Source organism: Schistocerca piceifrons, chromosome 7 (genome assembly GCF_021461385.2).
Source record: "Schistocerca piceifrons isolate TAMUIC-IGC-003096 chromosome 7, iqSchPice1.1, whole genome shotgun sequence".
NCBI classification, from domain to species: domain Eukaryota; kingdom Metazoa; phylum Arthropoda; class Insecta; order Orthoptera; family Acrididae; genus Schistocerca; species Schistocerca piceifrons.
In genome coordinates, this window is record NC_060144.1 from 247609085 (window position 1) to 247625006 (window position 15922).

The following is a 15922-nucleotide window of genomic DNA, read 5'->3' on the forward strand; positions in this document are numbered from 1 at the left end:
AGACTGCTTCCAGTAGTCAAGGAACTACCACTGGCTGCCTGGCTCCTACGAATCAATTCACTTAAATGTCGACTATCACTTATCTAAATGTATAAACAGAGACCATTGCAATTTGCTCCTCTACATTACAGTTACTATCATAAACTACATTGGGTACTGCACTGGGGTTGTAAGGCCAAGCAGAAGAGTAACTGTAGTAATTCCTCAGACTGTAATCTGTCCTGGCTATTTCACTTTCTGCTAAGTTGTAATATAATATTCAACAATGAAAGCACTGAATAGTCAATACACACTCCACCACAATTAAGTGGACCCTAACTGACCACATTACTGCATACCCCATTACTACACTTCAGAGATTGTCCTAGTTTCTGATATTGTGCATTCACAGTAACTGAAAACATACTTCCAGTCAAACAAGTGCTACATGTACTGGTTAATTAATACAAAATTTCACAATGTATTTTGACTTTTTCAAAGAAAAACCAAATTTGAATACTGAACAATAGCATTGCCACCTTAAGTCACAACACTGCAAATAATAGGTATCCCCATTACATTAAATGTGCATTTCTTCAGTTTTTATACTTATATGTCATCATTATTCCGAATTCCTCTGCTATTTATATTTTAACTTACTCTACTGAGTATTTCAAGCATGAATTGGACTTTGCAAAACCTTAAAATCACTAATATTAATTACGATCTACTCTTACAGAACAGCAAAAAAGATGGAATATGTCAATACTCCCCCACTCTACCACTTGATAAATACAACAGCCTCTTCACCATTTGCATGTGCACATTAACTTTCAGCATTTTATTTTGTTTAGTTCCATTTATTTCAGGCCACCTGGTTACAGCAAGACTGCAGTTGGTACAATACACACAGTAGTTGTAGATTAGTTGGGAAAAAAACGTAGCAACACGAGGAGGATTCACTTTACGAAAACGCGGTGGCAAAACAATTTATTTTTAAACCCATTGCATTGTTGCTCTCGTGTATTTTACACATATTGGGTTTGTCAAGGCTAAGATGATAAGAATATGAAGTAATCTGAAATAGTAGGGACTTGGTGTCCTGTCGCTGATGTAGGGACACAGGACAACTATAGAAAAGGTCGAATAATCCCAACAAAAATATAGGCATGTAGAAATCCTACTTAAGAATTGGTTTTAAGAATTCTGCAAAATGTTACCTACACACTAAAAATTTCCTGCCTTCTTTTCCATCTATAACAACTTATTTTCCTTGTGCCAGCATGTAGGTGGATAGACTTCTTTTCCCCTTAATGAATCACTGCAAATTTTGGGAAATCAAAAGGTCAGCATTTTTATAAATCAATAAAAGTTTCATTATTTGTAAGCTTTATTGATACATAAGCAAATGCAAGTAACAAAAGTTCACGGGCGTCTGCCAAATCCTTGTGTTGCTGGCTGAGTAAGTTGAAGTCCTGTGATGTTGTTGAAGTCCTGTAACAAAATAGATGTTTTAGCTTTTTCCAAGTGTTTGCATTTATAACTGATCAATCCATATTCTACTAAAAACAGTATGAAGACTAATCCCACAGATTAATTTTCTACAATACTAAATCAATCAATCCTAAAAGGAGCCCACCTCAAGATACAATGACAACCAATACAGTAGCGTGCAAATTAATTGGGACAAGCTCATGTCTTACAAGAAATTGAAGTTAGTTAGCTGTAAATTTTATCCGCCAAACTGTTTTACTCTGAGAACTACTACTGTCTTGACTATGAACGATTTCAGGTCCCCTCCAGTTTAGTTAAGTACTCATATACTTAGCAACAGCGTGTGTTATTTCCGTGTGCTCAACACGAAAACTTAGTGTTAAAATGGACATATTGCCTAAGTAACGCAATTAGCAGTTGTCTATGGCAATAAGATAAATTGCCTCTATTGGTGTGGTAAAATCTGATGTTTGACGACTTATTACGGCACATGGTGATACTGCCTCAATGTCTCTGAAGAGGAAAAGCAGATGCGAACGATAATGAAAAACCTCCCCCAACAACTGACAAAACATTACTTAGAGCACATTTCATACTCGCAAAACAAAAGAGAAGCAGGGACCATCAGAGTGATATGTTAGCTACTCAGGTTGAAATTGATGCTTCAACAATATGGCGTAGTGTTCTTGATAGCGGACAGAACACACAAAATCAAATGAAAAGGTTCCAGTTAACAGCATACTGAAATCCAATCAACTATTTGGAATTCCTTTACTCAAGAGTGAATCATTCCTACAGACTTCTGCAAATGGAGGAGGAATATTTCAACACGATCTGGACCCATGTCGCACTTCTAAAGTGGTCAAGACCAACACATTCATGGAAGGAAACAACATTAATGTGTTTCCGTGGCCTGGTAATGCATCATACTTAAATTCCTTAGAGAATCTGTGGAGCATTGTGGAAAGGCATATCCGTTAAATGGACTGTTCTACAAAAGAATGCATGTTAGTAAATGTGGTGAAAGTTTGGTTTCATGGTGAACTACGAAATACTTGCTCTAGCCCGACCTAGTCTATGCCACACATTCAGCTCATTAAAACAAAAGGAGGAGAACACATTAGTTAGTAATATTCAGCAAAGCTACTAATTGTTGCATCTGTATAGTAATAAATGTGCACCATTAGAGCTTAGTCATCTTGTCCCAACTATACTCCACACAACTGTAAGATGTGCAACAAATATTACTCACCAACATCTTCAACATGTCTTTTGTTTCTGGGTCAACTTCAATAATATCCTGCTCCAAAGCAGACACCTCTGGAACATAATTATCACGCCTTTCACGTTCTTCTTCCTGTAGTTTGATTGAAATACCTCTGACTTGGCTATGTCTCAATCGCTTCATGAGATGTGTCACAAATCTGTAACAAGTTAGTGCGCACATGAAATTCTGATGAAAAGCATTCTACTTTCCAGTAAAGCGTATATAAAGCATCAACACACCACAAAAGTAACAACACACCAAACTGGGATAGCATGTATTTCCTATTACGATCCCAAATCGAACAGGATAAAAGAACACACATTACTAAAGACACAAAGTTTAAACTTTGCAACCTTTTTAAGCAACTGAAATATTAGCGTTCTATGTACATGGAATAAGGTTACATGCTCGTACAACATTTGTGTGTCACCTGTGGTGGCTGCTATGCAAGAGCGCACAAGACCATGTGAGTATCCTAATTTTCGTCACCTTGTGGACTGACTGGTTATTTTTTGTTTGAATGCTGTTAACCATAACACAGATGCTGCAATCTGAAAGATACGGCACTTAAATCTACCGTGCTACAACTCCTCTACACTCGTTGAAACTTGGAATCAGGGTCACAAGCATACTTCAGTTATGTATGTTTTAAGGAGCTCTTGCGCATGTGCAACTCATGTGACGTAATTGCCTCAAAGGCCACACACATGGATTTGATAAATAACAAGCATTGATCACGATGTGCCCTAACAGCCCTTGCCAATCAACTCTTCAGAATACGTCAGTGTCACTAGGTGGTAGCACACTGTGGCAGACTTTTGTTCCCGTTGCTAGGCATAAATCGTACTAGATATGCTAATTCATTCACTATATACTGTAGTAAAATTAGAGCTGACTTCAGCATATGTTAAAGTTGTACTGACAGTGAACTTATTTTGTGGTTTTCTGAATGAGTTATGTTTAACAAGTTACGAGGTTTATCACACATCAATCCTTTTGAGGCACTGAGAATCAAAAGCACATCACCATCAATTGTGAGACTGTAGCACTTAGTCATGCTTCTGGAATCTGTTGATCGTATGGTGAGTCATGTTTATCAATGCTGTAGACCCAAAGTGTATACATGAAAATTAATGAAAAGCTGTATCACTTGTTTTTCTGATATTCACTTAAATGTGGGATTAACAGTGTGCTTTAGGCTCTTATGAACCTCAGTGCTTCATTTCCACTCTGTTCAAGTAACCATGCTGGTAGACGTTACTACTCGAGTTTAAACATTTCCGCAAACTGCACTCTGTTTAGAGTCGGTTGTTTACTGTGTGGGATCAACTTTCGTGTGCAGAGTAAACATGAATTATGTTGAATCTTTTTTAAATGCTAACAGGAAAGTATAGCTGTAAGGCTGGATCGTAAGTCATGCTTGGGTAGCTCAGTCTGTAGAGTACTTGCTGGCGAAAGGCAAATATGCCAAGTTCAAGTCTTGGTCCGACACACAGCTTTAATCTCCCATGAAGTTTCATACCAGCACACACTATTCTGCAGAATCCCACACTGGGATTAGAAAAGAAAATTACCAGGAAAAATCAGCCGCAAAGGAACTCCGCCCTCTCTGAGCACGCATCCTTTGAGTGACAAAACCAAATAAGCTTGACGACAAGCAAACATTTAACTAAGAAGTGTACAGTTAGCCCACGTTGGGTGGGTGCAGTGTAAGAATATCTGATTTTCAGCCCAGAATTAAATTCATGAGCTAAGTCTACATCTGTTAGGGATGAAAGCACGAAAACTCCCACTTAGACAAAAATGAGAAACAGAGTTGCGAAAGCTTACTCATAATTTCATTATTGCCCTAAACTGTACTTAATTACGTACAAAACAACAAAATTTCACCAAGACAACTCTTTCTTTTGTCAGATTCACATCATTATTATTATTATTATTATTATTATTTTACTCTTCAGGTTTTCCCGGCAATCTAATGACATCTTGGGTTGTTGGGTGTCCTCCTGGATGTCAGTGTCATACTCGCACGATATTGTGGTAATTTACGTGTAACCTTTAGATGCAACTTGAGACTGCTTCTAATGTGGAACTGGTCCAATATTTATGTTTGTAGCACTTCACCAGCAGTTGCAGGCATTCCCTCTGCGGTCTACGCCCACTCACTGCGATCTTCTGGAATGTTGCTGTTCCATTTTTTGTCCGCTGCGGATCTGGATGCTCCTTCTGTAACCTGCATCGACCAGACCCACTCCTGGGTGTTTCATCTTCAGTCTGGTGCATTTGGAATTCTGTCTGAGAACAGGATTTCCCCCTGCGGTCTTCAGTGGGAACACCAAGAACCGCAGCGGATGGAAGAGATAACAGCAACACTCCAGTAGATCACAGAGAGCGGACGCGAACTGCAGAGGGAACACCTGCAACTGCTAGTGGATGGGTAAGGCCACAGGTCCACGCGAGGAGCAGTCTCAAGTTGCACCTGATGAAGGTTATGAGCTACATTACCGAAATATTGTACAAGTACAATGGTGATACCCGGGCCAAGTTATTATTATTATTGCTGGCTGTAGATGTATGGACTCATTAGTAAGCATAAGAATTGTATAGCAGACACTATTAATTTCACACTTAAATTTTTCTGAATCTAAAGATTCATGAACACCTAGAAAGTATACTCTCAAGCCGCCGCTGTGCATCGCACAACTTAGTTGTTGAGCAGTGTGTGGTTACAGTCCACTTCTGAACGTCTCACGACCAAAGTTATTAAAATTTCAACTATGTAGCATGCCTGTCAGCATGTAACTTTGGAAGAGTGTTAAAAACCACCATTTAACCTTGTTTTCATTTTCCGTGCTGTGTTGAGTAAGTTACTGAAACATGATCCAACCCTAACACTCCACAGATAGTATTGAACAAAATTCAAATGGCTCTGAGCACTATGGGACTCAACTGCTGAGGTCATCAGTCCCCTAGAACTTAGAACTGGTTAAACCTAACTAACCTAAGGACATCACAAACATCCATGCCCAAGGCAGGAAGTATTGAACAGCAGTTGAAAATACTGCACACGTCTTCTGAAGGGTATCAAAAAATATTGTGGAGGCAATAAACCCTCAATAACAATAAACACAGCCCCTACAGTAGTAGAACTAACTACTTCAATTACAAGATATACTTTTGATAGACACATCTGTTGCATTTGCATGTATTAGATTCCTGCTACAGCCACCTTTTAGCCACTTTTTTTTTTAAAAAAATATCCAATATTTTGATTTGCATACTAAAGATTTTATGAAAATGGAAAAGTTAAAGTACATATTTCATAAGAAAGAGTCTGGTTTGAACATTTTTTTAGTATTTTGTTTTCTGAAAACTATCAGGAATTTTAAACATCAGTTTAGAGATTATCTATTGAGTATGAGAATTTCAAGCAGATCTGTCCTCCTTAACACTTTCAAAAATATAATGTAATGTTAATTTATTAATGCAGTACAGATAACTATTGCATGTACATCACTGGTTAAGGTGAAACAGGATATGAATAATTTAAGAGTAAAGGTAACAAATTCATCGGCATTAGAGGCCTCTAGTCAGTAACGGGCACATAAATAAGAATGAACTCTTTGCTAGCTTTCAGACAAATTGTTTTTCACGATGGAACATGTACGCACGTGCACACACTCTTCTCTATGGATACACTGTGGCAGCTGACTACAAGTGTATTCGGAGTAGTTGCTGCTACTGAAATTATTTACTATGTATCTAATTTGTTTCTCTAAAATTGCTGCATCATCTTTTCCTAATTACATAAAAAACTAACAGGTTAGTTCTTGTATCATTTGCAAAAAATACATCAGATTTTTCTGTTTACAAGCCTGAAAAACTTTTCATCAGTTCCAGAAGTAATTTCTTTTCTTTTCTTTCAAATCCAGCAGTAATCAACAACTGCTTATTAAGCTGAATGTATTATGCTGGGCTTTTTAATATTCAAATACACGCACAACTATAATCAGTAACTTAGTTTAGGAGTCTTTAGTGCATTTCAGAGCACTGTACTATTGCCCCCCCCCCCCCAAGGTTAGGTCAGGCATGTGAACTGGTAAACGGATGGTACTTACCACAAGCATTTCATTACTTGTTTTATGGATACTCAAGATGCTCTCATGCAACACACCCCTTACCCTCCGACAGTGACCTAATCTATATCAGGTGGACGATGAATAACTTCTTGTACTTCCTCTGAGAAATTGTTTGGGTGAGACATGACCCCTGCCTTTCAGCAGTAGTTGTGTCACAGAACTGACACCATGACAGGCAGTCAACATCGAGGGGTTGGCACTAGCTCTTGCGACAGCCCTGACAACCCACGACCAACTTTAAGAGAGAGAGACACTGCTGTATGTGTGAGTAGCAACACCACTGTGCTGACAATACACAACACCAAGGCCAGACCAATCAGATATTGGGGTTCACTCTGTGCATTTGAAGCATACTAGTCAGTCTAAACTCTTGTGTTATTATCTATGACAAACTTTCTTGAGCTGCTGACCCACAATCAAATATGTATTCCGTGTGTTCTCATTATTTTGCTCTAATTCTCAAGACCCACCTATTTCTCAGCATCTGTTCCTAGATAAACCCAATAGTAGTCACATTCTCTTCATCACATTAGGCCGCATTACAAAAACATTAATGCTATACACAATTTTTAAAAATTTTCTACCCAGTGAGACAATGGCTAGCTTGCAAAAAACTGTGAACATTACCAGGAACAACCATTTGGAGATTACCACTCCAGAACATGACATCCACCAACATAATAAAAGTACCAATTCTAGAAATTAATGATTTGGGATTAATGAGGGGAGGTGAAAACATTAGTATTCGGTCATAAAGGAAACGGAACTGTAGTAGCACAAAAACTGCAGGTTGCGATCGTTGCTTGGCACAATTTCCCACCACGCAATTTGATAAATTTTGGTAGAATTTCACATACAGCGTCTATTTAAATAAAGTCTTAGGCAGAACTTTAAATGAAGATTGCCCCCTTTTAGTAATGAGAGTTATTTGATATACACATTGCAGTGTACTTCTCACAATAATGTCAAGTACAATTTGCATTCAAAAACATTTTAGGGGAAGAATACAATGTGCTAGTCACCACACTGTATAGAGTCAACATACACAATATTAAGAACTGTGAGGCTGACACGAAAAGTGAAGACTTCATATTCTATCTTGCAAAGAATGACACGAGTGCATCAACAACAAGAAGTGCGTCACAAGACATGGTTAAGTTCTTATCACAAACTCTTGGCAAACTGCAAAAGCAACAGAAATTTAAAGGAAACCTTTTACTTGAAATCCTAGGTATTTAATATCAGTTTAAAAACAATATTCCTAATTACTAGTGACTACACTGGCAGGAAGGTGCTGACAGAGGAGTGAGCTGCTGTAGCTATACATAGCTCTTAGTATCAAATCAGCGGAGGCACTGTGTAGGGCACTCGGGATAGTTGCAGCGAGGGGCTCAAAGTACTACCAAGGTCCTTGCCCTCGGATGGCAAGTTGTTGTCCACCAGGTAGTGATTGCTCAAGAGCTAGAAGCAAAATTTATTTTTGAGGTACTCCCTCTCAGACAGAACTGGTGGTGGCATTCAATACATCTGAACTCTTCCCTATCTTTGTAATACGTAAGAAGTTAATAATAGGAATTTCCACTTCCCAATCAGTTGTAAGTTTCAAAGTACTTGAAGATGTAAGTTAACTAAAATGATGAATGTAACACGCACGTGCCAAGCTGTTTTAGTTGATGCCACTCCAGTAATGAGGATGAAACGGCAGAGAAAATCTCCAGCTAGCCAGGAATCGAGCCCAGGCCTTTCGCATGACATCCTTCTGCACTGACCACTCAGCTATGGAAGCTGGCTGTTTGTAATATTAATAAAAGCAAATAAGCTTCATTTTATGTACACATACAGGCCTACAACACGACCTACCTCTGTCACTAGGTGGAAGGTCAAACTTAAAATCATTATCAATGTAAACTCAAGTAACACTTCTCATCTACATTTTATAAATGCTTGTATGTATGCAGTTCCACTTTTGCTAAAACTCCACAGTTAATATTGCAAAGGGGAGTTCATCAAGAAACTATCATGTAGCCTATATTATTAATCCGGTAATATGGCAGTATGAACTGGGTTTTAATGGAAAAAGATAAACAATGAACAGCAGGAAATGAACTGAGCTTGATACATCAAACACGGTATAGATAACAGACACTAAACTTGAGATTCTGAGGGTCACACTGCCAGACTAACAATCCATTACAGCATATATTAACTGATAAACCTGTGTGATATTACCCATCACCAATGATGTCTCATCAAGATGGCACACAATTTCTAAATGACAACCAATAACATTACAAATTGCCATGGCATGAAAATATAGTCAAATCAAAAAGGATTCTTACAAATTTTTCGCAGTAAAACTTGTGGAACAATCACAGGAAATAGGATAGGACAAGTTAAAATCTATATGGACACATAATAATAATAGTATAATCTACTAAACAAAACAAGCAGAGGAACACTATGAAACAGTTTCAAAATTTTAAGAAATTAGTGCACACGAACTGTAAGTGGTATCAAAAACATCACTCGTGCTATGCAAATTTAGTTTAAAGACAACCTGAAGGCGATGGCAGTACAGAAAGCCAAAAGCTGGTGACAATACAATAGCAACAGATCTCGTGAACTAACAGAAGATGGGATTACAGAAGCATCCAATTCCACCCGTCTGCTTTGAACCACAACATCACCAATACGGAGGAAATGACCATTCCCAATGTCTCAAGTATGGTGCCTATGACATCATTAAATAAACACAACAAACATGAAAATACCTATAAAACCAAAAAACCCATCTCCCTCCATAAATATAATTGAACTAACGGGAAGAAATTGGGGGTTTTCGGGTGGGGACGAACTAAATATAACACACACACACACACACACACACACACACACACACACACACACGAGGACATAAAAAGAACACAAAATCCCCAAATTATGCTACACTTGCAATATCGACTTACCAACATGACCAAAACAAACCCCAAACTCGCATATTCTGCTTGCATACGCCGCACTGCACTATCTCCACCACAAACCCAAAAACTTACAGAAACTTAATGACGGACAACATGTCGTCCTCCATGCCAGCCCACAGATGCGCACTATTAAACTTAGAAGTCACATCCATACCTAACAAAAGAAGCCATAAATTCAATTGAACAACTTACCACGTGACAAACAGCAAACCAGTAACATAAAACGACACTGCAATAACATAAACAACGGAAACTTAATTCTTAACTCACTGAAACTAATTTCCATTCTTGTGTAACAGTCACGACCGATAAAAGTACACTTCACGCACCGACACCCAAATAAACTCAATACACCACACAACATGCAGACCATACACACACTAGAGGACACCACCAACCGCAACTAGATGATACCACCAACTGCAACAAGACAACATCTACAAACACAACACACTCATAAACTAAACTCTGCGCCATTACGACGTCACACACAACACCCTTACATCACGGGTCAAAGCCAACTGGTGGGATCGGACACCTCCGTTGACCCCAAAAGATGTATCAGAAAATACGCGTAGAGCTATAAAGCTCTTAAAACACCAGTATCAATACAGAAAGCCATAACATCACTTGCGTAGAAACAAAAATATACAAAATAATTACATTTGATATCACTTTACCAGCAATTTAACATACTAGGTATGAAACACAAACAACATATTAAAAAATAAATAAACACTATCACCTTGAACTACAATGTTTGGATGCAAAATTTGTTTGTATGTAATTCGAACGTCATGTAAACTGTTTCTCTCATTACTAGCACAACCAAAGATAACAATCGCTAAACGCTTACAAGCTTCAGCTCGATAACAAATGAAGTCATCAATATCTCGACTGAAAAGTAGTGGGTGGTAGTGAACACTCAAATTGATTCTGTACATCACACACTACCCAATGTGAGTTGCTTTGTGTCTTGTTTAATCTTCCTCAGCTGATTTACAATATAATTTAGCAATTTACTCACGTGTATCTACAGTTTTGAATTTGCTGTATTTTTTATTTATACCAAAAATGCATTAAATATGGAGCAAATAAAGACATCCGGTTACATTGCAGATCACTGTCACCATAACAGAGACATGGTGGGGGGGGCACACTAGCTCACATCTAACTTTTCTTTACACACACGATTTCAAGCATACTACACCTACACTATATAAAATGCAAGTAGGGATTATAATGAGACAATAGTTTCACACAGAAAAAGAGGGACAGAAGAAGAAAAGGGCAGGTTGAGAGAGTGCTGAACAGGAGAAAAAAAAAACCACACACACACACACACACACACACACACACACACACAAATTAGTAATAAATATATACATTGGAAGTCACATAATATTAACAGGGAGTCTGTGGAGACTCATTTGGGAAAATCAATATAATGTGGAAAACATCAGGAGAAATGAAACAATGATCGCTGGGACAAATCACACTTATCTTCACTCTCTTATGAAATTGGGCATGGTAGATGATTTGGGCTAGCCGAAATGATACAGATAGAAGGTACTCTAATGGCATGGGCAGCTGTTACTCACTGCCAACCTAGACCAATTTCAACAAGCAACACAGAGTTTCAGCTTCTGTACATGAAACATCTAAAAAACGCGAAAATACAAACTACACTTAGAAACGGTAAGGTAACAGAATGGCAACAATTCCAGCACATACTTTATTGTACAATCAAGGCCTCACACAAATTCGCTTCCCAATTGTACCCTATAAACTGTGACAACAGTAAGTGCTCTACAGATAATTCCATCAGTACATACAGCCTGAAACGTACTTTGGAAAATTACAATATCAATTTGTTTGGCATTCATATATGACTAAAACATATTGTGCAGCACACACCTACACATGTCTGTTTACACGCAACTAACGTATCATGAACGACAACACTCAAGACGAAACTGCACGTATTTCCACTTCAATTCTCATAGCTTTTACGTATCTCTTCCTATTCCCATACCAACACACTGCTTCAACGGGTCAAACATTAACGAATGAAAACTAGTGGTCCAAATTACAGATTTTAAAGTTCAAAAGCACAACCGAATCACATCAATTATCAAGGAAATCCATTTAATCGGTGGCATAGTTTAACCAAAAATATGTGATCTGATCCAAGGCGCTACGTATACATTAATATGGTTTAACTTACAATTTACGCAAATATTCAAATTTCGTTTTAATTGAGAATACATGTTCTTTTATCACTGCAATGCGCAAATAAGAAACACCGCACTGAATGGTGTCAGTCGTCTCCATTAACTCACCCCGCAATTTTATTTCTTAGTGGCTTGCTGGGGATAATCGCAATTTCCTCGCATATCCGTTTGTTTGTGTGAAAGTCAAGCGTTAACTTAGTGTAATATTTCTCGATTATAACACGAGCTGCTTTCTTCACAGTTTTCGTCCTCACACGACCCTAAAACAAAACGTGTATAATGTTAATTCATTTCGTTCTGCAGCAACATTAACCACACAATACAGCAATAAAATAAATAAAAATACTTGTTCTCATGGAACTATTATTAAATAAATATCAACACAGACTTGATTTACAATTAGATATTCGATTATTTCACGCTATCAACCACAATAACTCACCATGTTGCGAAGCTTTCCGGAAAGACCAACTCGAAAGTATGGCTGACGTTACATCCGCTTCCAATGATACTCAGTACTCGCACTTCAATGTGTTTCAGAGATAATGTAAAGAAAAACCAAGGATTGTAGACCCGACATATATTTTATTTTCGTAGTAAAACATTTTATTTTTAAAACTAATATATAAATTTCTAAAGCAAAAAAGAAAGATAACATTTACTTTTACGAGCCCAAGAAATAATATTTAATGAATCTGTGACGTCACTTTATTTTTTAAAATCAACTTTTACAGAAGAAGAATAATCTGTGTAGCAAACTAAATTTAATGTGGCTGGTTTATTATTAGTTCTTTATGCATCCTTAACCCAGCTGACAGTCCAGCTGGCTTTTCGAAATGATATGAGTGAAGGCAATGATTGTGGTTTCGTTGGTAGACCTGCGTGTGAATGTCAGAAGCATTTGTCCATCAGCGTAGTGATGTGATGCAGTTGGGTTGTGGAGGTTGGTGTGTTCGGTGGTAAGAAATTGTTAGAGGAGAGTGGGTTGCGTGTGTACGTTTCGATATTTCTGAACAATGTCAACATGTTGTTGAGGACAAAAAGATAACGAAATCTGTGAAGCTGTCACTGCACAAGCCATACGGCATTAATGTAAATTTCGTCCCTCTAGAGACAGTGCTTTACAAAACAGTGGACAGCTGATTAACATTTTCGGCTGTCTGATTAAAATTTTCAGTATACAGAAGAGGAGGCAAGTATTATGAAACTTGATGCTGATAGTTGTTCGGTTTTAAACACAGCGCTGACGAGAGACAAGTTACATAATGTGTTTGTATACATAATTACAATGTCATTATTCTGTTTTTCAGATTTTAAAACATACTGTTTGAACTGTTAACGACACAACAGTTGAAATGAGGTTTCAGTGGTGTTTAGTGTGTTTGTGTTGTGTGGCAAGCTTTACGTTTGTACGAAGCCGTCAGCAGCCAGTATACATGAACCAGTTTGCTGTGCACGTACCAAGTGGATCCGAAGCTGCAGATGCGGTTGCCGAAAAGCACGGTTTCAGAAATTTGGGACAGGCAAGTATAAATAAATTTTGAGAGAATAACTTAAAATGAAAATGTTAAAAAGAGCCGCTGAAGAGCGAACAATTAGTATTGTTCATGTGCCTGTGAATTTCTGCTATTATCTATTCCATCGTTGATGTCAAGTCACGAATTTCTTGTAGAACATTTTGCGTTGCTGTAGTCACTGTTTCGTGTGATAACACAGATTTAATTCAGTATAATTCTTAGTCGCAATCTCATTGCGTGATTGAAACATGCATTTTATCCCGCCACAAAACTAAGCAAACTTTAGGAGACAACAGCCCAGTGAGCAGCCACCAGTGCGACCAGCTGTTCCCTTTCAAGTCTCTTTAAAGCAGTTGGCATTATGCCAAGCCCGGAGTTCGTACCGAAGGCTTACAGAGGTCAGTTGAGGCAGCGCCCAAACGTGTTTTGCACGTCGTACAACGAAGTGTGTTAGCTTTTATAGCACAGCATTTAAAACATATGCGCTGACATCGAGCTAGTTGTTTTCATCTTCAACACAAGACGATCAAGTCTTATTGTTAAGAGTACGCAGTTTTCGTTGTTCAATATCAAGTCGACATGTATGTAGCTATAATCAAAGCAGTATTGCTACATCATTCGTTACCTATTCCTGGAAACGTTGTCCTAGAGTAGCCTAAGTCCTGATCAGCGCTGTCAATTCTCTATGCTGAAAAGATTCGCTGGCACTTACCGGTAGTTCGTATTAAAGTATCGAATGTTAAAAAAAACCATTTGCTTGTTTTTTCCTCCTTTGCCACTGTTCACTTGTTTTGTCAGCTGCTGAACAAAGCTGTAGAAAGGTAAATACACGTAGTAAACAGAAAAAATAATTTTGTCTCCTGTGCAGTAGTTACAGATGAAGACTTGCATGGAATATAATTACATCAAACCAGCCTTCGGTCTGAAGATCGCCTTACCTAATTCAAGGTTTTGTGTTTTTTCAGTAGAGTTAACCGGAATAATACGTGGGCATGTAAATAATGAATTAATGTTTCATGTAACTGTGCGTCATTTGACTCGTAATAATAAATTTCTGTACTGTATGTTGTCGATACCGAAAAATCTCTAGTTCGTTGTCTGGCATGTCATGTTAGTTCTTCCGTATTGCCTTGTTTACATAGTTACGCTCTACACTGAAAACTACTCGACGTGTAAAGCTGAGTTCCTTCGTTTACCAGCTGTCACAGGGATACAAGGCTCCGCGTTACATTCTGAACAAACGTTTGTAATAAGTAACGTTGGTAGCATCATGCTGTATGTCCCAGAGGAAGATAAAGAATATTTATTAAAATGCCCCGTCGCCATAGTATTGATTACTTTTGGGGGGGGGGGGGAGGGCAATTTTAAGAAGGCATGTCATTTCAGGCTTATAATGTATGGAAATTATGGCCGATCACAGCACTGTGGCGAACTGGTACAAGGGTCCTACGTTCGGTTCCCGATGCGGCACATACTTTTGATCCGCCAGGAAGTTTCGTATTGTAGCATTCTTCACTGCCGAGTGAAAATTCATTCTTGTGACAACTTATCACTTGTTTACGTATAATCAGTGTCAAAAACTAGTTAGGCTACTTCACTCGAACCTGTTTCGAAATCGTTTGTACGTTACTCGTATTCATGGACGTCCACATTAATTTGTGAAATTTTACGCGGGGATGGGGCACAAGAATCTGAAATTGTCGTTTTTGCTGTAAATGAGTTTGTTTAGAGACGTGCCTTGCCACAATTCCTAGATTTTAATGGTTACACAAAAGAACGTAGGTCCCAGAGAACAGCGTATACACTCATTTACAGAACTGCGTCAGAATAATGCAATGAATAAAAACTCTGTACTCCGGATTGCAGGAGGGAAAGGCGGGCAAATGCCCCCTCTTGCTGCCTCCCACCCCGCCAGTACCACCACCTAGCAGTCGCCTATAATCGAACATGCAGAAATTAGTTCGTTTAGTGAGCACTTGTGATCGCAATTACATATGAACATTTTTGACGTGATAAGCGAAACCATAAAGATGGTGTAGATTTTTTTTGCAAATAAACATTAAGCATTTTTACGTAGGAGCACGAAGTTTTTCTCCACCTTAATAAGTGGATTAATGAAAATATTTTGCTTATATGAAGTGAAAGCGCGTTATTCATTAGAAATTTTCCGATCTGTATACTGCGGGATTAATTACAAACCCACATTAAGAAGTATGTTTGTTGTTGTTGTTGTGGTCTTCAGTCCTGAGACTGGTTTGATGCAGCTCTCCATGCTACTCTATCCTGTGCAAGCTTTTTCATCTCCCAGTAC

General features: G+C 38.2%; 1 protein-coding gene across 1 annotated transcript; it reads right to left on the reverse strand.

The window, feature by feature from the left end:
• Window positions 1–1351: 1351 nt before the first annotated feature.
• Window positions 1352–12610, reverse strand: LOC124805063 (40S ribosomal protein S17). The gene is made up of 4 exons (XM_047265488.1): window positions 12537–12610; window positions 12203–12354; window positions 2726–2897; window positions 1352–1473 (listed from the first exon to the last, which is right to left on the reverse strand). Exons 1-4 carry the CDS (start codon window positions 12537–12539, stop codon window positions 1405–1407), a joined length of 396 nt encoding a protein of 131 aa, XP_047121444.1. The 5' UTR covers window positions 12540–12610; the 3' UTR covers window positions 1352–1404.
• Between the last annotated feature and the right edge of the window lie 3312 nt (window positions 12611–15922).